Source organism: Ahaetulla prasina, chromosome 14 (assembly GCF_028640845.1).
Source record: "Ahaetulla prasina isolate Xishuangbanna chromosome 14, ASM2864084v1, whole genome shotgun sequence".
Classification (NCBI taxonomy): domain Eukaryota; kingdom Metazoa; phylum Chordata; class Lepidosauria; order Squamata; family Colubridae; genus Ahaetulla; species Ahaetulla prasina.
The window spans coordinates 17,274,902-17,296,524 of record NC_080552.1 but is presented as its reverse complement, the minus strand read 5'-3'; the positions used below and the strand labels follow the sequence as shown (position 1 = coordinate 17,296,524).

At 43.3% G+C, this 21,623-nt stretch overlaps 2 protein-coding genes across 2 annotated transcripts; one reads left to right on the top strand and one right to left on the bottom strand.

Moving 5' to 3' along the window:
- The first annotated feature begins 481 nt into the window (after positions 1 to 481).
- On the top strand, positions 482 to 5,562 carry PDZD9 (PDZ domain containing 9). The gene is made up of 3 exons (XM_058157761.1): positions 482 to 2,556; positions 4,710 to 4,902; positions 4,963 to 5,562. The coding sequence occupies exons 1-3, from the start codon at positions 2,397 to 2,399 to the stop codon at positions 5,555 to 5,557; spliced, it is 948 nt and encodes a 315-aa protein (XP_058013744.1). The 5' UTR covers positions 482 to 2,396; the 3' UTR covers positions 5,558 to 5,562.
- Positions 5,563 to 6,080: 518 nt separating this feature from the next.
- LOC131185247 (cytochrome b-c1 complex subunit 2, mitochondrial) lies at positions 6,081 to 21,417 on the bottom strand. The gene is made up of 14 exons (XM_058157607.1): positions 21,269 to 21,417; positions 18,488 to 18,571; positions 18,233 to 18,382; positions 17,091 to 17,155; positions 16,125 to 16,181; positions 15,843 to 15,967; positions 14,750 to 14,847; positions 13,559 to 13,616; positions 13,355 to 13,450; positions 11,909 to 12,108; positions 10,019 to 10,099; positions 9,098 to 9,174; positions 7,143 to 7,296; positions 6,081 to 6,299 (listed from the first exon to the last, which is right to left on the bottom strand). The coding sequence occupies exons 1-14, from the start codon at positions 21,302 to 21,304 to the stop codon at positions 6,216 to 6,218; spliced, it is 1,365 nt and encodes a 454-aa protein (XP_058013590.1). The 5' UTR covers positions 21,305 to 21,417; the 3' UTR covers positions 6,081 to 6,215.
- Positions 21,418 to 21,623: the final 206 nt, after the last annotated feature.

Sequence of the window (21,623 nt, the reverse complement as noted above, 5' to 3'; positions counted from 1 at the left end):
GAGATCTTCTGACAGAAGGAGATCTTCCACCAGAGAGAGATCATCTGACAGAAGGCGATCATCTGCCAGGAGGCCTTCTGCAAGAGAACCATATTTCAGAAGAAAGTCATCAGCTGACCGAGGGAGGACATTTGACAGGAGGAGATCTTCTGACAGAAGAAGATCCTCCGCCAGAGAGAGATCTTTTGAAAGAAGAAAGTCATCTCTAAAGTGGCCATATTTCAGAAGGAGGTCATCAACGAGACCGATCTTCAGAAGATGGTCTGATGTATCATCAGGTATCACTATAGCTCAATTCCTTCTCACTTGCTCTTCTTCCTTTCTGTTCCCATCAGTGCGATCAATAGTTTGATACAAATTCTTTGCAACTGATCTTTCAAGTTTTTGGGTCAACAAATGCTGCTCATTGTGCAGAAGTCCCAGGGATGTTGATATCACTGTTACGTTCCTGCATATAGAATAGAATAGAATAGAATTTTTTATTGGCTAAATGTGATTGGATACACAAGGAATCTGTCTTGGTGCATATGCTCTCAATGTACATAAAAGAAAAGATACGTTCATCAAGGTATAACATTTACAACACAATTGATGGTCAATATATCAATATAAATCATAAGGATTGCCAGCAACAAAATTACAGTCATACAGTCATAAGTGGAAAGAGATTGGTGATGGGAACGATGAGAAGATTAAATAGTAGTGAAGATTTAGTAAATAATTTGACAGTGTTAAGGGAATTATTTGTTTAGCAGAGTGATGGCCTTCGGGGAAAAACTGTTCTTGTGTCTAGTTGTTCTGGTGTGCAGTGCTCTATAGCGTCGTTTTGAGGGTAGGAGTTAAAACAGTTTATGTCCTGGATGTGAGGGGTCTGTAAGTGTTTTCACAGCCCTCTTCTTGACTCGTGCAGTATACAGGTCCTCAATGGAAGGCAGGTTGGTAGCAATTATTTTTTCTGCAGTTCTAATTATCCTCTGAAGTCTGTGTCTTTCTTGTTGGGTTGCAGAACCGAACCAGACAGTTATGGAGGTGCAAATGACAGACTCAATAATTTCTCTGTAGAACTGGATCAGCAGCTCCTTGGGCAGTTTGAGCTTACTGAGTTGGCGCAGAAAGAATATTCTTTGTTGTCCTTTTTGATGTTAGCTGTCCATTTTAGATTTTGCAATATGATAGAACCTAGAAATTTAAAGGTCTCTACTGTTGATACTGTGTTGTCTAGTATTGTGAGAGGTGGAAGTATGGAAGGATTTCTCCTAAAGTCTACCACCATTTCTACATTCTATATTTACACAATAAATGAATGACTGCTGGCCAACTCTTTCTTTAAGCAGTAATTGTTATTGATCGATGGGCATCTCAGATAGCACCCAATGGAACACACATATGATTCAACTTCAAATTTCTCACAAGGAGGCAGCCACCAATGCTTAATAACACATAGCTTAGGACTTCCTAAGGACTTTATGATATGCCGCTAAAGTTTGCTAATGAAAGAGCAAATGCCATTAGACATCCCCAAGTTTTGAGACTGTTTTTTTGGTTGGATCCCATCTTTGCAAATCTCTCCATGTTTTTCTATTTCCTATAAAGTCTCTTGCTGAGATTTGGCTTGAGCAAAAAAAAAACCCCTCAAGTGTAGAGCATGTTCGTTGGATTATGATGACCAACTTGTATGCTTTTGGTCAGGATTTACAAGCTTTGTAACTTACTAGTATTCTCATTCTCTGCAGATGAGGGAAGCTATTTTTCTGACTTAGAGGATTACGAAAGCGACTGGGATTCAGGTAAGCACATATTTCTTAACTTCGCATCCAAACCATCTAGGGGAAATTAGCTGTGAGAAGACAGATCGATTGAATTGGTTAATAAAGATTTTTGCTAATTCAGCATTTTCCAAAGGTGGTTTGCCCACAATTTTTAAAATTCATTACCAGAACTGGGAAAATGTGGTAATTGGTGGGGAAGTCATAGTTCAGTACACTTAAGAATGTTAGGTTAGGGCAGGGTGCTAAAGAAAGCCAGGTTTACATGCTATATTTGAGCCATAATTTGCTGACTTTGTTCAGAATGCAATAAATGTTTGGTTCAAATAAAACCAATGTTGGCTTTACACAAAACTCTTTAATATAATCCGCTGTTTACAGTCATTTGCACAATATAAAAACCTGGTTATGGCTCAGAACAAATCCTGCTAATTATACTAGTCAGAAAGCAAGATCTAAAGTTGACTTGAGAACAGGATAAAAATGTAGGCACGCGCCCTTTGTGCAACGCAGGCCAGGGGAATTGTGTTATCTTAAGAAACTGGGTGTGATGGAATTCTACACTGATGCGTAAGCAAAGCTCAGCCTTTTGAAGATCCCTGCATTTGTAATTTAGATGAATCTTCGGACATGGAGGATTCTGAACATACTTTGAGCACAACGATCAAGACAAATATTCAGATGGACGAGGAAGGTCTTGGTATCATACTTATTCAGAATGGGCCTTATCTCCAGGTTTCAGGCCTGGTAGAAAAAGGTGCTGCTGCCAGAGACGGCAAACTCCAAGCAGGTGAGGTGAAACCACAAAACACAGTTCGAGACCATACAAGCCAGTAACAAGATGAAGACTTATTCACAACAACGGGAAAAGGGCTTAAGTTCCCAAGTGTGGGGGGGAAAAAACCCCATCATTAGCTATATACTCAGTCACTATCCAGGGGAGATTACATGTAATCCTCGCCTTACGACCGCAATCGAGCCCCAACATTTATATTGCTAAGCGAGACATTTGTTAAGTGAGTTTTGCCCCATTTTCACAATCCTTTTCGCCAGTTATTAAGTGAATCATTGCAGCTGTTCAGTTAGTCACACGGTGGTTAAGTAAATCTGGCTTCCCTATTGACTTTGCATGTCGGAAGGTCACAAAAGGGGGATCACATGACCTTGGGACGCTGCAATCGTAAATGAGTTGCCAAACATCTGAATTTTGATCACATGACCATGGGGATGCTACAAAGATCGTAGGTGTGAAAAACGGTCCTAGGTCACTTTTTTCAGTGCTGTTGTTAACTTCAAGTGGTCACTAAACTAACTGTTGTTAAGTTGAGGACTACCTGTATCATTATGCCTCATTCATTACCTCCATAGAGGTTGTCAACCAAACCCTTGGTGGATCATGTTTGGTCAGAAGTGCTTCTGGTCTTCCACCAGCATCGCTCCTGGCTTCTCCTGCCACTTCATCTCCTGAACCTCCCATAGTAGATACATGCATGAAAGGGGAGAGACTACTTATCTGCAGTATTGTCCAATATTTTTGCCTCAGATCTATCACTTCAGAACTGTCCGCCACGGCCTCAGGCGAACCTCCAACTGCCCTTTAAAAATCCAAAGGATCCACCAGCCCGATCCAAAAGGTCCTTCCTTCCTAGAGGTTGTTTGCACTGGTCAACTCCGTAGCAATCTGGAGCAAAAGAGGGAGCTGACCGCAACCAATATCCCCTTTCAGATTATGTTGCATCCGTTGCCGGATGAAGACCATGTCTAACATAATAAGAGTTGGAAGGGACCTTGGAGGTCTTCTAGTCCAACCCCCTGCTTAGGCAGGAACCCCTACACCACTTCAGACAAATGGTTATCCAACATCATCTTAAACATTTCCAGTGTTGGAGCATTCACAACTTCTGGAGGCAAGTTGCTCCACCAATTAATTGTTCTGTCAGGAAATTTCTCCTTAATTCTAAGTTGCTTCTCTTCTTGATTAGTTTACACCCACTGCCTCTTCTCCTACCCTCAGGTGCTTTGGAGAATAGCTTGACTCCCCCTTCTCTGGGACAGCCCCTGAGATATTGGAAGACTGCTATGATGTCTCCCCGGTCTTTCTTTTCATCGAAATAGATATATCCAGCTCCTGCAACCATTCTTCATGTTTTAGCCTCCAGTCCCCTAATCATCCTTGTTGCTCTTCTCTGCACTGTTTCTAGAGTCTCCACATCTTTTTTACATCGTGGCAACCAAAACTGGATGCAGTATTCCCAGTGTGGCCTTACCAAGGCATTATAAAGTGGTATTCATACTTCACACATCGATTCTATCCTTTCGTTTATGCAGCCCAGAACTGTGTTGGCTTTTTGGCAGCTGCTGCACACTGCTGGCTCATATGTAAATGGTTGTCCACTAGGACTCCAAAATCCCTCTCACAGTTACTGCTATTGAGCAAGGTACCACATATACGGTACCTGTGCATTTTGGGGTTTTTTTTGCCTAAATGTAGAACCTTACTTTTTTCACTGTTGAATTTCATTTTGCTAGATAGCGCCCAATGTTCAAGTCTGTCAAGATTGTCATGTGGGCTCCCCAATAGGTGCTCTAAGTAAAAATTTGAGAAAAACATGTGCTTGTCCTAGCAAGGAATTTCAATCGAATTGCCTAGAGTCACCTTGTAGGGGAGATGGGTGGCATAGAAAACCAACCAACCAAATCTTTTTGTTGAAGGACTGCTTGATTTTTGAGCAATCAACATTTTGGGATGTGTTCTCTTTATTACCTTATTTTCCAGACCTTCGCAAACACACACACACATTGTTATGCTTAATTGAAGCTAATTACTTTCTTAATTTATTTTGAAGTGAGCTTTTCAATTATGTTTCTTAAGAAATGATTGGCAGCTAAGAGTATCTATCATGGGTCAATTCCGTTTTTGGTGTTTTTTTTCCCCCATTTCAGGCGACATCCTCCTCAAAATCGGACACGCCAACGTCTTAGGTTGGACCTTGCGAGAACTCAGACAGCTCCTGCAAACTGCTCCCATAGGGACCATTCTGCAAATCCAGGTTTACAGGGATTTTATTAAAATCCCAATCCGGTGGCAGACTGCCCTCATGAACATTCCTGAATTAAAAGGGCCTGCTGTAACAGAGTAAGAGTTTGTTATCTGTCCAAATTTTTGAGAAATAAAAACACTAAAGCAATAGTGACTATACCCTGCTGGAACTGATCCTTCTCTACATTTCAGCATAGAGAGTTACGACAGTGAAGAAAATTGGACAAGCAGCGAAGACTCGGAGAACGAGAGCAAAGAGATGGTTGAAGAAAGTGAGAGTGACAGCGAGGAAAGCTACCAGGAACCGGAGCGCGCGAGAGCTGTGTCGGTGGGCAGTGTTCGTAGCATCCATAACGTCCGTAGTGTCCATAGCGTCCGTAGCGTCCACAGTGTCCGTAGCATCCGTAGCGTCCACAGTGTCCGTAGCATCCGTAGCGTCCATAACGTGAAAACTCTGCGCTCGCTTTCCATTGAGCCTCTGATCAAACATCAACCCAAATGGATCTCCAAAGACTGGCACATTTTTGAAAGGAAAACCTACACCTTTACGGTGGGTTCCGACATCGGTTGCGACATTATGATCCACAAGGATTTTGAAACGGAAAGCGAGGTGGATATGTCAACGTTATACTTATCTTCGTCCTCTCCGTACTGGACTATGCCCAAACATAAAGCCCCGCCCTCCACATCTTCTTCTTCCTCCGTGTCGGATGCGTTTTGGCTCGAAAACGTTTCTTACGAAGTCGAGTAGAGAGGCCCCTGAATTTATCTTTCTCCCAAAGGCTAAGATTGGGGGCGTTGCGGTGGACCTGTGGCCCGGATTTTTGTTTGCAGCCCCTTATCTCTGAAACGGAAAATCAGTTTTCACCTGTGTGGAGATGTGAAAACTTGGGTTTTTTTGAAACTAGAAATGTTCTCCTGTAGGGGAACCACCTTAGAAGGGAAGAAGAAAACTATAATCGGTTTTCTTAAGAGTTTCTGGAGCCTCTGAAGAAAAATGGAAAGAGCTGCATTCAACTGCCCTTCACTTTTAGAGGTTATTTTACTTCAAAATGACCACACTGATCTAAGTAAGTGCTGCTTCTTATATGCTATGTAGAGCATTCCCTTTGAAATAGCTAATGCCAAAGATTCAGAAGTTTTGTTTATACACCTTACGCTAGAACTCACTTTCTTAAGTTTATTTCTTTACAAATAAACTTTACCACCCGGTCCAACCAAAGCTGGCAACTTTTGCAATCTAGTTTTCTGAAGACAAAATGCTGGCCATTCCGTTGTTGTACGAGTTCTGCACTTTATTTGATGTATGTAAATGGGCATGGAAATCTGTTAAGCCAAAGCACAGGGAACAGCAATCAATCCGTTTGCTTTGGGGTTCGCCTGACAGCCGTAACCTTATCTTCGCTTTCTTACAACTCGTCAACAAAAGGGGTATTGGACAGGTTTCCCCGAGCGGTCATCGACTTCTTCCCACTGACAAACTTCTTGGCCGCCTGACAAAATAAAAGCAGGCGGTTTGGTTGGTAAACATACCGAACAATTAGCAAAGCCCGTTTCTTTTAAAATAACACTCTTTTAAGTTTAAAGTCTCTTTTAAAATTACAGGTGGTCCTTGACTTACAATCACCAGTGGGACCAGAATTTCCTTTGCTAAGCAAGGCAGATGTTAAACGAGTCACATTCAATTTTGCAACCTTTTTTTTTTTTTTTGCTGTGGTAGGTAAGCAAACCACAGCAGCTGTTAAGTGAACCATGCAATCATTAAGTGAATCTGTTGAATCCCCTTACCGACTCTGTCAGAAGCCAGCTGGGAAGGGTTACAAATAGTGATCATGTGACTCTGACATATTGTGACTGTTAACTGCAAAGACTGCCCATTTTTCAAGGCGACTGTAACTTCGTTGTAAGCGAATGGTTGTAAGTCGAGGATTACTTGTAAGAGAGGCAGTCTTTTTGATATAAAAGCGAACTGATGCTAACTTATTTCTATCCTCTTTTCTGTTAAAACAGGTCTCCAAAGACAGTTAACGTGGATGAAAACTAGACGCAAATGCACACTTGGGAGTCTGCAAATTAACCACAGGCACCAGCCTAATATAGCTGCGATCGGCTTTTACGGGATCTCAGAGCGACCTCTGTCCCTCAGCACTGAAGATGGGGGTACCCATGATTCAGGATTGAGTCCCAGATACGTGGATTGTTGATCCTTTTATGAAGGAAATCATTAAGAGCCCAGAAGTGCCCCCAATTCCTGCCTACTAAACGCAGAGATAGAAAACCGGTTTAATTTGATTTCTGATCTCATTATAATAACGACTGACCGGTGCCAGACTTACATTCACAACATCAGCGGTGGTCACAGAGTCGATCTGTTCAACCACGTGGGCCGGAGAGGTGTACGTCCCCGATGCTAACGCCTGGCTACCAATTTCATTCAGCAAACCTTCTGAAGACTCCACGGACATAAAAAACGCTGCCTTCATTTGCTGCCTGTTCAAGGAACGGGAGGGAAAGGAAGGTAAGAAGAACAGTCACAATTCATAAAAATGGTGTATCTTCCATTTTAAAGCAGGGGCTTTCCAGCCTTGTCAGCGTTAACACCCGTGGACTTCAACTCCCAGAATTCCCCAGCGAAGCAAAATACAAAGCTACTGCATTTTAATGAGTTAAGATGAGGACAATTTTCACAGAAAAGTGACAAAACTTCTGCTGATTTTTACAAGTTAGGATCGCCAATTAAGGGGAAAGGCTCGAGTCTTTTACTCCAGGGGTCTCCAAGCTTGGCAACTTTAAGCCTGGAGGACTTCAACTCCCAGAATCCCCCAGCCAGCAAAGCTGGCTGGGGGATTCTGGGAGTTGAAGTCCTCCAGGCTTAAAGTTGCCAAGCTTGGAGACCCCTGTTTTACTCGATACATAAAAAATCTGTTTCTCTTAGTGAGTCTAATGTCTGATGGCACAAAGAATTGGGACCATCCATCAGTTAACAAGAGTTTATAACCCAGTTCGATTCATAAGTTTTTTAATGGATTACTCCTACAATGCTCACGTGCTCAAAACTATGGTACGGGGCTAGATTAACTTGATCATGAGATAAATACTGAAAAAATAGAGGAAAACGTGTGCTAAGGATAAAACGGAATATATTTCCAATTATTGTCACTTTGCTTTCGACAAACATTTACTTTGTATTGCAGTTGAATCCAAGATTATGGCTGTCACTGTGGCATTAAGGAGATTCTCTAAGGAAAGCAACACGAAGAAAGTAATCTGAGAAATTTCACTTATGCAACTGGGAACAAAAATAAGTTTCAATAAAATACCTCCAAGAGAAAAAAAAATGCCATAATCATGCACTTTGTAAAATCATGTAATAAATAAGGTATATGTACAAATAAATTTGTACAATCAGAATAAATAGATTTTGGATAACAGTGTTTTTGCTCCTTTTTTTTTTAAATGATTCAACTGATTGCAAATACAACAAATTAACTGTTTGGCCATTTATCTCATTTTCTCTGGACTGACAGAGCAATGGCTTAGAATCTCAAACAGACAATGCTCTTGAGACACCAGGAGGTTCTGCATTTAACCAGGTTGGTGAAGTCATTAAGGTGCCAGCCTAGAAACCAGGAGATTGTGAGTTCTAGTCCTGCCTTAGGCAGGAAAGCCAGCCTGGGTGATTTTGGACCAATCACCAGTTTGAGTTTGAGTCCCATCTTAAGCCATGAAAGCTGCTGGCTGGGCAACTCTGGGCCAGTTCTTCTCTCTCAGCCTAACCCATACCTCACAAGGTGGTTGTGGAGGAACTAGGAAGAAGAAATATTCATCGTGGATTACTTATGAATTAATTAAGGGATAAAACTCAAACAAACAAACAAATAAATACGTAACAGAAACCATGTGCTCTATCTCTGTTACAATCTTGCTTCTGAAAACCACTTTATTGTTCATTTTGGATGATGAACAAGTTTCGCACATACAGAAAGCTGTGACTCTTACTCTAGCTCAGGGATCTGCAAACTTGGCTCTTTTAAGATTTGAGGACTTCAACTCCCAGAGTTCCTCAGCCAGCTTTGCTCTGAGAGTTGAAGTCCACAAGTCTTAAAAGAGCCAAGTTTGCAGGCCCCTGCTCTAGCTTAATAAAGTTTTAACAGACCCAGAGAATTATATTACACATAGCCATACCTGGTAGTCTTAGCAGAAGCTTACCAGAAAGAAGAAGGAGCCACAATATTTTTGGAGAGTGAACAAGTCACTGTATAATCAAACAATCTTTGGAGGGATGACTTACTTGGCTCTTTTCACTTCTTCGTCAGTAACTCCACCTTCGGAAACCGCCTTCATTTGATTCAAAGCAGCTTTGATTACCTTTTGATACAACCATTATATATAAAATGTGTTACTTTTGGCTGCAGTAACTGGAGGTACTCCACCCTCAAAGACATCCATTTTTTCCCCTTAAAATCCCTCCCAAAGGAGTTGCGCATTTTGGCACGCCCACCCTGAGAACTGTTGTGGGTCCGCCGGCGGCCTGCGGAGCTGGCAGCAGTCGGACAGTGAGGAGGCTGGGGAGGACCATGGGCCAATCCTGGAGTCTGGGGAAGGCTTGGACGAGGGCTCTGCATCGGAGGCAGAGAAAAGGCCATCTGGAAGGTACATGCTGCCTCCGGAGCCTCCGGAGTCGGACTTCAGCAAGTCAGAGGAACAGGGGGAGCCAGTTCCCAGTGCACGCATGCGCAGAACAGCTAAAACAAAAGGGACGACTTGGGAGTAGGGCTGGGAGATGATTGGCCCCTCCCATAAGACATAAGGAGGAGCAAAGGCACGTGGGCCCTTTGCAGGAAGCAACGTTGTCAATTCTGTTCAGCTTAAAGTCTGAAGCTCTGTTTGATTCTGGACTCCGTGCGGTTTTGCCAATGAGGTCTTTGGCAGCGTGTCAAGGGAGATAAAGGTGGGTGATTATCAGCCTTATCCCAAAGGACTCTTTGCAACTAATTGAGACTCCTCTGTGAATGAACAGAATTCACAGCTGTTGCGATAAAGGAGGTTTTGGGACTACTCGTGTGTTTTACTAACTCAGGAAGCCTAGGTCAGAACAAGAACGTACTTGAGAGTGCAAGCAGTTCACAGGCCCCAGGGGGGGTTTCTAGAATTACGTCAACCCTCCAAGGTCCCTTCCAACTCTGTTACTGTTAAAACCCCGGTAACTTACCTCCCCGGTGACTGAGGCTTGAGAGACGGTGTATATGCCAAAAAGACCAGAATCAGAGTAATTCGCATTGAATACTGTTACCTGCAATAGAAGGCTGCTTCAGTTAGCGTATTATTATTTCCCAGTATAACCTATTTTGAATGCTGCGAACTGCTGGGATTTAAGATGAAGCATTTGCTTACAAACTTAAGATTCTCACTTCATGAAACGTAGGCAAATTAATTTTATGGACTTTAGTTGAGGAATCTCTTCCTTTTCCGAAGGAGAAAAGCATGTTCTTTTATAGTTGGTGCACTATTGTTTATGAGGAGTTTGGAAGATGCAGCTATTCCTGTAGGAGAGAAGAAGGAATGCTTCTTCTAATCGTGGCCTTGGTAAGGCCACACTTGGAATTCTGCAGTCAGTTTTGGTCGCCACGATGTAAAAAAGATGTGGAGACGCTAGAAAGAGTGCAGAGAAGAGCAACAAAGACTATTAGGGGGCTGGAGGCTAAAACATATAAACTGGGTATGTCTAGTTTAATGAAAAGAAGGACCAGGGGAGACATGATAGCAGTCTTCCAATATCTCAGGGGCTGCCACAAAGAAGAGGGAGTCAAGCTATTCTCCAAAGCACCTGAGGGCAGGACAAGAAGCAACGGATGGAAACTAATCAAGAAGAGAAGCAACTTAGAATTAAGGAGAAATTTTCTGACAGAACAATCAGTGGAACAACTTGCCTCCAGAAGTTGTGAATGCTCCAACACTGGAAGTTTTTAAGAAGAGGTTGGATAACCATTTGTCTGAAGTGGTGTAGGGTTTCCTGCCTAAGCAGGGGGTTGGACTAGAAGACCTCCAAGGTCCCTTCCAACTCTATTATTCTATTCTATTCTATTCTATTCTATTCTATTCTATTCTATTCTATTCTATTCTATTCTATTCTAATTTGGCACTCAGGATTGCAAGATATCTAAAGGGTTATGTAAAAAAACTTTTTAAAAACTGATGATCAATGAATGGAAATCTATCGTTAACCTGACCGTACAATTCAAGAGCGGAGAGGTATTTTGTCACTTCTGGAATGAACCAAGGGCAAAATTGATGAAGAACCTCCATTAGGGACACACGTCAAGATTCATTAAAAAAAGAGACTACAGGCAGTCGCTTGGTGACTGATCATAGTTATGACGGTGAAGACAAAGTAACTCTGTGGGCAGCCATCACGTGTATCATTGTTTTAAGTCTGAAAAATCAAAGGGAAGTTGAAGTAAGATCATAATCAGTTTCACTTAGTGACTGTTTTACTTAACAACTGAGTTGCCGGTCCCAATTGTGCTTAACAATTGAATTGCCTGTCCCAAACCTAAATGAGAAACTTATAGCGCAAAATATGCTCTTGAGTTATTTTGCCACATGCAGCCAAAAATTAGGAAGACAAGGATTTCACAGGCAATTCTTATCATGTGTGTGTATACACACACACATATGTACATACACACACACACACACACACATATATATACCGTATTTTTCAGAATGTAAGACACACTTTTCCCAAGAGGGTGAAAATTTGGGTGCGTCTTATACACCAAATGTAGCCCTGCCTACCCACCAGAAAATGGGGCGCGTGGAGGTGGCAATAGGCTACGGCAATCCCTACAGCCTGAAACAGCTGATCTTCGGGAGGCCGATCCAACTGACAATTAGCTGCTTGTGTTAATCAGGCTGTGCTGAAGCTGAAACGGGCTGTTTGCTGCAAGGATGCAAATTGCTGGGAGGCAGAAGCAGATTTTTGTCTTCTTCTTTTCCTCCCCCAAAAAGGTAGGTGCTTCTTATAGTCCGGAGCATCTTATACTCCAAAAAATACGGTACATAAAAGGATTCTGATGCCCAAATCAGTTTCAGTGCTTACATCAAAGGGTAGGGAAGTTGTCTTTGTAATCTCCTGGACAAGTTTGCTGGTAATCCTGCTTCCTCTCTTAATGAGAGATCCTGCTCCGAGGATATTTTGAAGGACGCTAAGTGCATTCATTTCCGCGCTTCCAACAGCTGCTCCCTCTGCTACTACAACCGCGTGGACGAGGTTATCACGGTGCTGTTCTCGGATTTCACCTTGAGGGAAGAGGAGAAATTAGTCTAGATCTAAGTACACTAAAGATATGAACACTGATTGCTTGGTGGCGGCCCTGATTTTCACCCAATTCCTGTCTCTCCTAAGCATCCTAGGAAATGTTCCAGGGAACTCTCAGATCATAGCAAACATTTGCTAGATCAGGAGTCGGCAACCTGCGGCTCTGGAGCCACATGTGGCTCTTTCACCTCTCTGCTGCGGCTCCCTCTCACTCAAAATAGGCGTCACAACCGCCAATGTGCGACACCTGCCGGCACACAATTTATTGAGCTTTTCAATCCCCAGTAGGACAACCATGGATAAATCCAAGAAAAGAAAAGTTTCAGAATGTTTAATTCAACTATATATGCTAATTTTGTGGCCGCTCAAGAAATAGTCAGGCATGGGGAAGGGTTTTGTGGCTCCCGGTGTTTTCTTTTCTGTGGGAAACGGGTCCAAATGGCTCTTTTGAGTGTTTAAGGTTGCAGACCCCTGTGCTAGATCAATATCTCTTACCTTTTTTCGGGAGGAAAAGAAGAAAAAATCTGCCTCCCAGCAATTTGCCTCGTTGCAGCAAACAGCCTGCTTTACTTTCATTTTTGTTTTTGGCACAAGAAAAAAAAAATCTGCCTCCTAGCAATTTACCTCCTTGCAGCAAGCAGTGGAGACCCGCAGGGCAATAGGCAGTAGCAATCTCTGCAGCCTGAAACAGCTGAGGATCGGGAGGTCGATCCAACCGACAATCAGCTGTTTGTGCTAATCAGGCTGTGCTGAAGTTGAAATGGGCTGTTTGCTGCAAGGAGGCAAATTGCTGGGAGACAGAGGCCAAAGGGTGGCGGCCGGTGGATGGGTGTATAAGACGCACCCAAATTTTGACCCTCTTTTAGGAGGGGAAAAGTGCGTCTTATACTCCAAAAAATACGGTAACTGAATCCGACTTCCCTTCGGTTTTGCTTGTCAGGTCGCAAAAGGGGATCACATCACCCCGGGACAGTGCAACCGTCATAAATATGAGTCAGTTGCCAAGTGTCTGAATTCTGATCACCTGACCATGAGGATGCTGTAATAGTCGGAAGTGTGAAAAACAATCTTAAGTCATTTTCTGCAGTGCCGTTGTAACTTCGAATGATCACTAAATGATCAGTTGTAAATCGGGGACTACCTGGATTTGGCAAATATTCCCAGCAATCTCAGAACGCTAAAAAAGGCGCTTCATGAGCAAAGCCAAGGTAGAAGACTGCAACTTACCTCCGCGATACTTGGCTTTTTCGCCGGCCATGCCAGCCCCACTGCGAATGTTAAGGAACTGTTCTCCAACCTGCTTTAGGTCGGCGTGGCTGACACCTGCAAGACGACACCCGAGTCAGAAGGAAAACACCCCGAAATGATAAAAGAGTGTTGTCTTTAACGGAATTCAGCGTGGCGTAAAACGAGAAATGGCAGATTACCTACCGAGTCCCACCAAGGCCATGCGTCCACTTGTGAAGTTGTTCTGGACATACTCATGCAGCTGCAATAAAGAGACAGAAGTCTTCAAAAGAGCTTACCATCATCAACACCATCATCTTTTAACCGCCCCATTGTCGTGTCCCACTCCTCCGCTGACGGCCAGGTCGGGGAAGTCCGTATCAGGCGTGCCTCTGCAGCTCTGCCAAAGTCCTAGCAAAGTTCTCAAGGCAGGCAGGCAGACCAGGAAGTGACTTCAGCAATTCAAAGTAGACTTTGCCTGACTCAGAGAATGCCAGAAAGCAGATCCTTTATATAGGCCATGGGGTGTGGCTCCATGACTCAGCACTTATCCAGGCCTGCCCCTCCCTTCCTTTTGCTGACGCCGCCTATCAATTCTCCTGAAGCGAGGATCGCTCCAGGCTCCACCTGTTGGTAATTGACATTCCTCAGGCTCATATGCTGTGGGGGAGGGGGAGGGGTCTAGTTGCTCCGTTTGCCTGGGCATGGAGCCAGAGCTGGGGGCTGGAGGTACTTCAGGCCCTTCGTCTTGTTCGGCCTGTCTGGGCATGGTGCCAGGGCTGGGGCCTGGAGGCATGCCAGGACATTCCTCAGCGTTCGGAAGGAGATAAGAGGGGCCCGGCTGCGGGGAAAGCGAGCAAGACACAACACCCATAATCCCTTGCGAGGTAGAGTCTGGGCAACTGAATGGAGCTAGAAGAGTGTTTGAATGGCTGGATGCCCTTCATGTCGCCAGTGCGGAGTTTTGTTCAGCAGATATATTCTCAGTGTGCCCAGAGAGAGAAATATCTGCCTCTACCTAGGATCGAACTCACAGCCTCCTGATTGTGAGGCAAGAACTCCAACTCTAAGCCACCGCACCAATTCTCTTCAAAAGAGCTTATATGTAACTAAAAACACTTTTTTTCAGTACTGCTATAACTTGGAACAGTTCCTGTAACCTGGAACAGTTCCTATAACCTGGAACAGTTGCTGAGAACTACCTGTACTTTGCTGCCTTATCTAATCCCTCTTAAAGACTACTGAGCTGATACTCAGTGATACGTTTTATCCTAGTGAATTCTGCGGCTAATCAATCCTTCAAGATTTGAAGCCCTGCCTTGCCAGAGTCTACGGATGAACAAAGCAGAACGTCTCCATGTATCATCGCTGTAAAAGTACCATTCAGATTCTTGCCTGTTCTGATGTAATTTTGCCAATCATGAAATCCGGACAATACAAAGAATTAGCCAGGGCATTTCGGTAAGCTGCTGCGTGCAAATTCTCTAGAACACCTAGGCAAAACAGAAGGGAACACTTTAATTGATTATGAAGCAGGTCAAATTACTCTTCCCCCCCGCCCCACCTTATTTTAATTGTGAGCACTGCCTAGTCACCAGCATGAGATGAACGGCTATATTAATGTAATCAATAAAATAAATAAAATCTGTATCCAAGCTGTGTCCTACCCTGTTTCCCCTAAAATAAGGCATCCCCTGATAATAAACCCAATCGGGCTTTTGAGTGCATGTGCTAAAATAAGCCCCCTCCCCCACAAAAATAAGCCCTCCCTGAAAACACTTAAATGCATGTGTAGCCGGTCCCCGCCATTTCCTCTAGTTAGGGAGATAAGAGCTGGAAATCAGGTAAGACGGCAAGAGGAGCCCCGTCTTGCTCCACGCGCCCCAAAATAATAAGATATCGTCAAAAATAAGGCCAAGCGCTTATTTTGGGGTTCAAAAAATATAAGAGAGGGTCTTAACTTTGGAGAAATACGGTATCAAAACAAAAATCCTGACGCTACATATACCATTTGCTCTCGACTCAGTGACAGGATTTTCTTTGTAATAAAAAAGTAGGAATGCTTAACCAACCAGCAAAGGCATAAATTACTGATATTGACTGGAGGTTAGTGATACTTAACCTTACCTGTAGGTAATTAGTAACGGAGGCCTACCCACACTCAAGTCTCTTTTATCATAGGAAGGAATAAAAATTGTTGACTAAAAGCAGCTACACAAACAGAGACTTGAATGATTTTGAACCAAGACTTAGTAGGCCTCTTTCAAAACATATTCGGAACCCTGTTGTAATAATGAGCAAGTCATGTAGATTAAAATTAAAAATAAAATAAGAATGACAGACCGCCTGAGGCCTAAATCTATATAGTTTTCTTAAGTATGATATTCACTGAAGATGGCATTTAATTTTATTGTATGAGGTGCAATGACAATAAAGTAAACTTAAAGAACTATAGCCAACCAACTTTTTTTAAAAACAAAACACTTACAGGCCTGGGGGATGTGAAAGGCAATTTCCTTGTCAATTTTTAAACGGCTAGTGAGTTCCGATACTTCCCACGGCCTGAATTCCGGAGCAGTAGTGACATTTATTAAATATTCCAGCACAGTATCACTAAATAAAGCAAGAAAAGAAAACTCACGATGTAATTTCTTTTTTTTTTTTTAAACAGAAAAACTATTAGCACAAAAACGTTCCACAATTTTATCAAGGAGAATGCTCAACTGAATGAATTGGAAAAATGGGATTTGTGACACAGCTAGAGGCTTACATGTAATCACGCAGACATTCAACGGAGTAAACCATGTTTTCCCGGGTAGCAGTCACACTAGAAAAAGGAAGAACAAAAACACAGAACTTGCAGAACAGAAAACATATTGGAAATATCTGCAATCTACCATTTGCCACATTGTGGAATGAATGAATGTTCATTCATTCACTGGTATTAAAGTGAGATTATCAAACCAATAGTCTAGCTCCGTGATGGCGAGCCTATGGCACGTGTGCAACAGGTGGCATGCGGAGCCATATCTGTGGGCACGCGAGCGTTGCCCTAGCTCAGCTCCAGCGTGCATGCACGTGCCAGCTAGCTGATTTTTGGGCCTTCTGGGCCCACCAGAAGTCGGGAAATGGGCCGTTTCCGTCCTCTGGAGGGCCTCTGAGTGGGCAGGGAAGGCCGTTTTCACCCTCCCCAGGCTCCAAGAAAGACTCTGGAGCCTGAGGAGGGCAAAAAACGGACCTACTGGTAACCTTTTTGTTGTCATGTGCCAAAAGCGGGGGGAGCGCCAAAGGGGGCACATGCACGGGGGGGGGCATTGAATTATGGGCGTGGGCACGCACGCGACCCACCGCGCTCCCATTTTTGGCACACAACGGCAAAAAAGTTAGCCATCACTGGTCTAGCTCTTACAACTTGCCTATCTTCCATTACACTTTGAGAAAATAGTTGTGCAAAACAAATCACTAAAATTCCCTCTGCAAATCCAGAAAATCTTTTATCATAGGCTCAATTTTGATTATTAAATATTCCAGTGTTTCTGTTTGTTTAAAGCCTTGGCTGTTTTCAGTTGCCCTGCCATGAGCTATTCAAACTCCTTAGCAGTTTATCTGATAAAAGGTTTATCTGTTAGGCCTTTTCACTAAAAAGAAGCACCTTGCGAGCAAACTGCTCGCAAGCATCCCTTTCCCTTTTCCCCCAAACCCTTCAAAAAAAAGAGGCGAACCTTTGATAACAAACCTGAGATTAGCAGCCACGCTATCAATGCCCGTGACGATCTTAAAGGAAGAAGCTCCTTTTGTGGTCTGATGGAAGAAGGGGACAAACGGTTTAAGATTCTGAGCTGTAACTATCAAGGCAGAGGGCAGCCATAAAGAAATATGACCTCTGCTGTTGTGCATTTTACAACTAGGCACATTGAATCAATCACATTTCTTTTAGCTATTTAGCTTGTAATAGGCAGGATTGAGAGAAAGATGAGGCAAAGCAAAGGAGAATTGAGCTAAATGGTTGATATTTTTTGGTAATTCCAAAGTCTTGGAGCCTGTCCATCCGAATAGCACTAGATTTTATTAAAGAGACCCAGGGCAGGGTTTGGAAGAGCTTGTTCTCCCACTCTGATGACAAAATATGGTAAAACACGAGGGGACATAAAGATTAGATAAATTCACTGATTGAAAACCGCACCTGTCAACAATATTAATGTTGTCTGAAGGAAAGCAAACTTGGGTACTAGTAACGCTAAATGTTAAGATTACTTAAATGGCAAAAATGGCCCTACAAGATTTGGTTTTAAGCATCTTAGATTAATCCGTAACTGTAAGTTTATTCACCTTATGCTGAAATTAACTCTGGTCTAGTGTGTTATGCGAAATCATTCACTGTATTGTCAAGACTTATTTCCAAATTACTAAACAATCAGGTAATATCAGCCCACTGCACTTCAAAGCTTTTAATTTTGGAGGCCAATCGCTGCGGAGAACTTGATAGCCATCTCAGACAACCAATTTGGCTAACTGGGAGATTCTATGTCGGGGCTCCCCAACCCCCAGTCTGTGGACAAACACCAGGGTGGCATGCCCAAAATCGGACCGAGGGATGCAGACAGTACATGAGACCACACCCCATTTGGCCTGCAAAAACCCCTCTCTCCATGGAACTGGTCCTTGGTGCAGAAAAGGTTGGGGACCGCTGTTCTATAGCCTTTCTCTTTTGGCCACTTTTTTTAACACCAGGGGAAAAAAATGATTCTTTCATCATTCTATCTGGACTTTTCTCCGCTGCCCGACTGATTCTCCAACCTCAAATTCCTGTTTGGTGCATTCAACTTTAATAATCTGAAAGGTATTTTCTAGAAGTAAATGAAAAACAGAGCGCCTCACCAGGCTGGTTGCAAGACGGAGCAGATGCGACGTTCCCAGATTGCTGGAAGTTTCATATCTACTGCCTGCTTTAATGAAGAGACCAATGCTAGAAACGGGACAATAGTTTTCCAAAGAGGCAATCACCAAGCCACTTGATAATTTTGTAATCTGCATTTAGGAAAAAGAGATCTCAGTCCATGCAAGACTCGTGTGACTCTACCGTTAGCCAAAATGTCAACATGCAAAGCGTACTCCCTTCAAGTTCAGACTGACCTCAAGTTCCTCGGGGGGTAGCTGCACGCGAGGTGGTGCAGAGCCTTTAACTTTGGGTGCAGCCTGGACAGAATAAAACCTCTTCTGTAAAAAGAGTATAAACGTGAGATAAATTTAGGTGTGTATCTATGTACGTGTGCCTATGTAACAGCACTGCATGATGTCATTCTTGCCATATGACCATGGAAGTATCTTCTGACAGCCCTGGCTCAATGGCCTTGAAATGGAGATCAACACCATCCCCTACAGTCAGGAATGATTAGTGGAGTAAAATCTGCAGGGACACCTTTACTATTATATATGTGTATGTTTGTTTGTGGGTATTATCTGTCTATCTACATCTATCCATCTATCTATCAACATACCCACCTACTACCTACCTCTATCAATCTACATCTATCCATCCATCTACATCCATCCATCACCTACTTCTATCAATTATTTCTGTCAATCTACAGCTATCCATCCATCCATCTACATCTATCACCTACTTCTATCCATCTACATTTACCTACCTACATCTATCCATCTACCTCAATCTACCTGCATCAATCTACATCTATCCATCCACCTATCTACCCTGTCGATCTTAATCAATCAATCAATCTATCTATCTATCTATCTATCCATCCATCCATCATCTACATCTATCTTTCCAGCTACTATCTACTTCTACCTCTGTCAATCTACCTTTCAATCTACATCTATGTCTCTATCTACCTACTTACCCACGTCAATCTACATCTAGAAGAGGGCCGTGAAAATATTTGCAGATCCCTCGCATCCTGGACATAAACTGTTTCAACCCCTACCCTCAAAACGACACTATAGAGCACTGCACACCAGAACAACTAGATACCAGAACAGTTTTTTCCCGAAGGCCATCACTCTGCTAAACAAATAATTCCCTCAACACTGTCAAACTATTTACTGAATCTGCACTACTATTAATCTTCTCATCGTTCCCATCACCCATCTCCTCCCACTTATGACTGTATGACTGTAACTTTGTTGCTGGTAATCCTTATGATTTATATTGATATATTGACTATCAATTGTGTTGTAAATGTTGTACCTTGATGAAGGTATCTTTTCTTTTATGTACACTGAGAGCCTATGCACCAAGACAAATTCCTTGTGTGTCCAATCACACTTGGCCAATAAAATTCTATTCTATTCTATTCTATTCTATTCCATTCTATCTATCTGTCTGTCCATCTGCCCACCCACCCACCTATCAAAATGACCAGGACATCCAATGTGTATGCTGTCCAGATAAAAAAAGAGTTTTGCTTCATTTCTCCTGGCAAAACAGGTCTGATTCAAAAAGGCAGGGAGTTTTAAACCCATTTTTCCTGCAAGCCATTATTTCCTTTATAGAGTTCCAGTCTGGCACAGAACAGTCAATGTGGCCACACTGACAAATATAAAGACCAAAATGGGTTTGAAGTGCCAGTCCGCTTGCAGTGCAGTTTTCTCTGCTTGTACGTCCTCTGAATGACATTCACCCATCTACAGTAGTGGCCAAAATTGTGGAAACCTTTTGGGAAAAGTGTATATTCTAAAACTAGCTAATAACACCACTTTTGGGGGGGAGTAATACCATAAAATTATCAATGGAAAGATAATTTAATCAAGAATGTAATGCAGTAACTTTTATGAAGGATTTTGCTATTAGAATAGCAGTGACAGTATAAAGAAGAAAAGGGAAACATGTAGAAAAAACAAGATATACAAAAATTATCCCCATGTCAGTTAATACTTAGTTGGGTAACCTTATTTGTACCCTATGACTATCATTAAGTGTTGTACCTTATGATTCTTGATGAACATCTTTTCTTTTATATACACTGAGAGCATATGCACCAAGACAAATTCCTTGTGCGTCCAATCACACTTGGCCAATAAAAAAATCTATTCTATTCTATTCTATTCTATTCTATTCTACATTTTACTCTCTCTTCTATTCTGTTCTATTCTATTCTTTCTATTCTATTCCGTTCTTCTCTCTTCCCTTCCATACCTTCTGATTCTTGACAATTGTATCTTTTCTTTTATGTACACTGAGACTGTATGCACTAAAGGCAAATTCCTTGTGTGTCCAATCACACGTGGCAATACAAAATTCAATTAAATTCTATTCTTATTCCTATTTCATTCTATTCAGCATGAATTACGGCCTTACAACCTCTTCCCATGGAGTGAACCAAGTCTTTTAGTTCTGCAGCTGTTCTAATATGAAACCAAGATTGAATGATGGCTTCTATTAACTGGATTTTATTGCTGGGTCGCTTCTGACTAACCAGTTTCTTTAGTTGGCTCCATAGATTTCCCATTGGATTAAGGTCTGGACTATTTGCAGCCCATTCCAGCAGTGGAATAGGATGATCTTGAAATTCCCCCCCAAAAAAGTGGTGTTATTAGCCATCAAACCTCAAAAAATACACTTTCCCCAAAAGGTTTCCACAATTTTGGCCACTCCTGTATCTCCCTGCCCTGCTAGCTTTCACCCTGCAGGGATTCCTCCTCTCCCCCGCGGGCACATTCCGACGACCCTTCGACTTCCCTGCAGCCTCAGCCAGGACAGCCTAACCAGGGCTCGGCCTCAGGCGTCCCCCCCGCCACAAAAGACCTTCGGTTCTCCCTCAACCGGCTTCCTTCGCTGCAAGGACCCGCTCAAGGTCGCTTCCACACCCGGGAAAGGGGGGAATCCCAGGCCCGGGCTCCCCCCGCGGCCTGCCCGGTTTGGCCGCTTCCCCCAGGCCGGCTAAACTGACTCACGGGGATGCACCGCGCCAACGCCAGAAGGGGCTTCATCGCCGCCGAGGCCGCCCAAGCGCCGACCCTCCCCGGGAAGGAAACCAAGATGGCCGCGACGGAAGCGGTCGGCCCTTCCCAGCCTGCCCCGCGCGCCCCCTCTTCCTTTTTTTTTCTCCCTCCCCTTCGAACCATAGAGCTTGGGGACGTTCGAAGGTGACGCTGGCTTTTCTAACGGGGAGTTGGTTTGGCTAGAGCGTCCCGGTTTGAATCCAGGGGGAGCATCGAGTCCCAGGCAAGAAGGTCCGGTTGGAGGCGGCGGACGGGCGGATTTCTCCATATGGCGGGGAGTTGGAAAGGACTCCTGCCCCGCCCCCTT

Coding starts and splice junctions, on each gene's coding strand:
- PDZD9 (XM_058157761.1), top strand. CDS start 2,397: ATGGAGGATTCTGAACATACTTTGAGCACAACGATCAAGACAAATATT. Junction 2,557..4,709: donor AGACGGCAAACTCCAAGCAG/GTGAGGTGAAAC, acceptor CCCCCATTTCAG/GCGACATCCTCCTCAAAATC. Junction 4,903..4,962: donor AAAGGGCCTGCTGTAACAGA/GTAAGAGTTTGT, acceptor GCAATAGTGACT/ATACCCTGCTGGAACTGATC.
- LOC131185247 (XM_058157607.1), bottom strand. CDS start 21,304: ATGAAGCCCCTTCTGGCGTTGGCGCGGTGCATCCCC. Junction 18,383..18,487: donor TACCCCCCGAGGAACTTGAG/GTCAGTCTGAAC, acceptor TCCTAAATGCAG/ATTACAAAATTATCAAGTGG. Junction 15,968..16,124: donor GAATGTCTGCGTGATTACAT/GTAAGCCTCTAG, acceptor TGCTTTATTTAG/TGATACTGTGCTGGAATATT.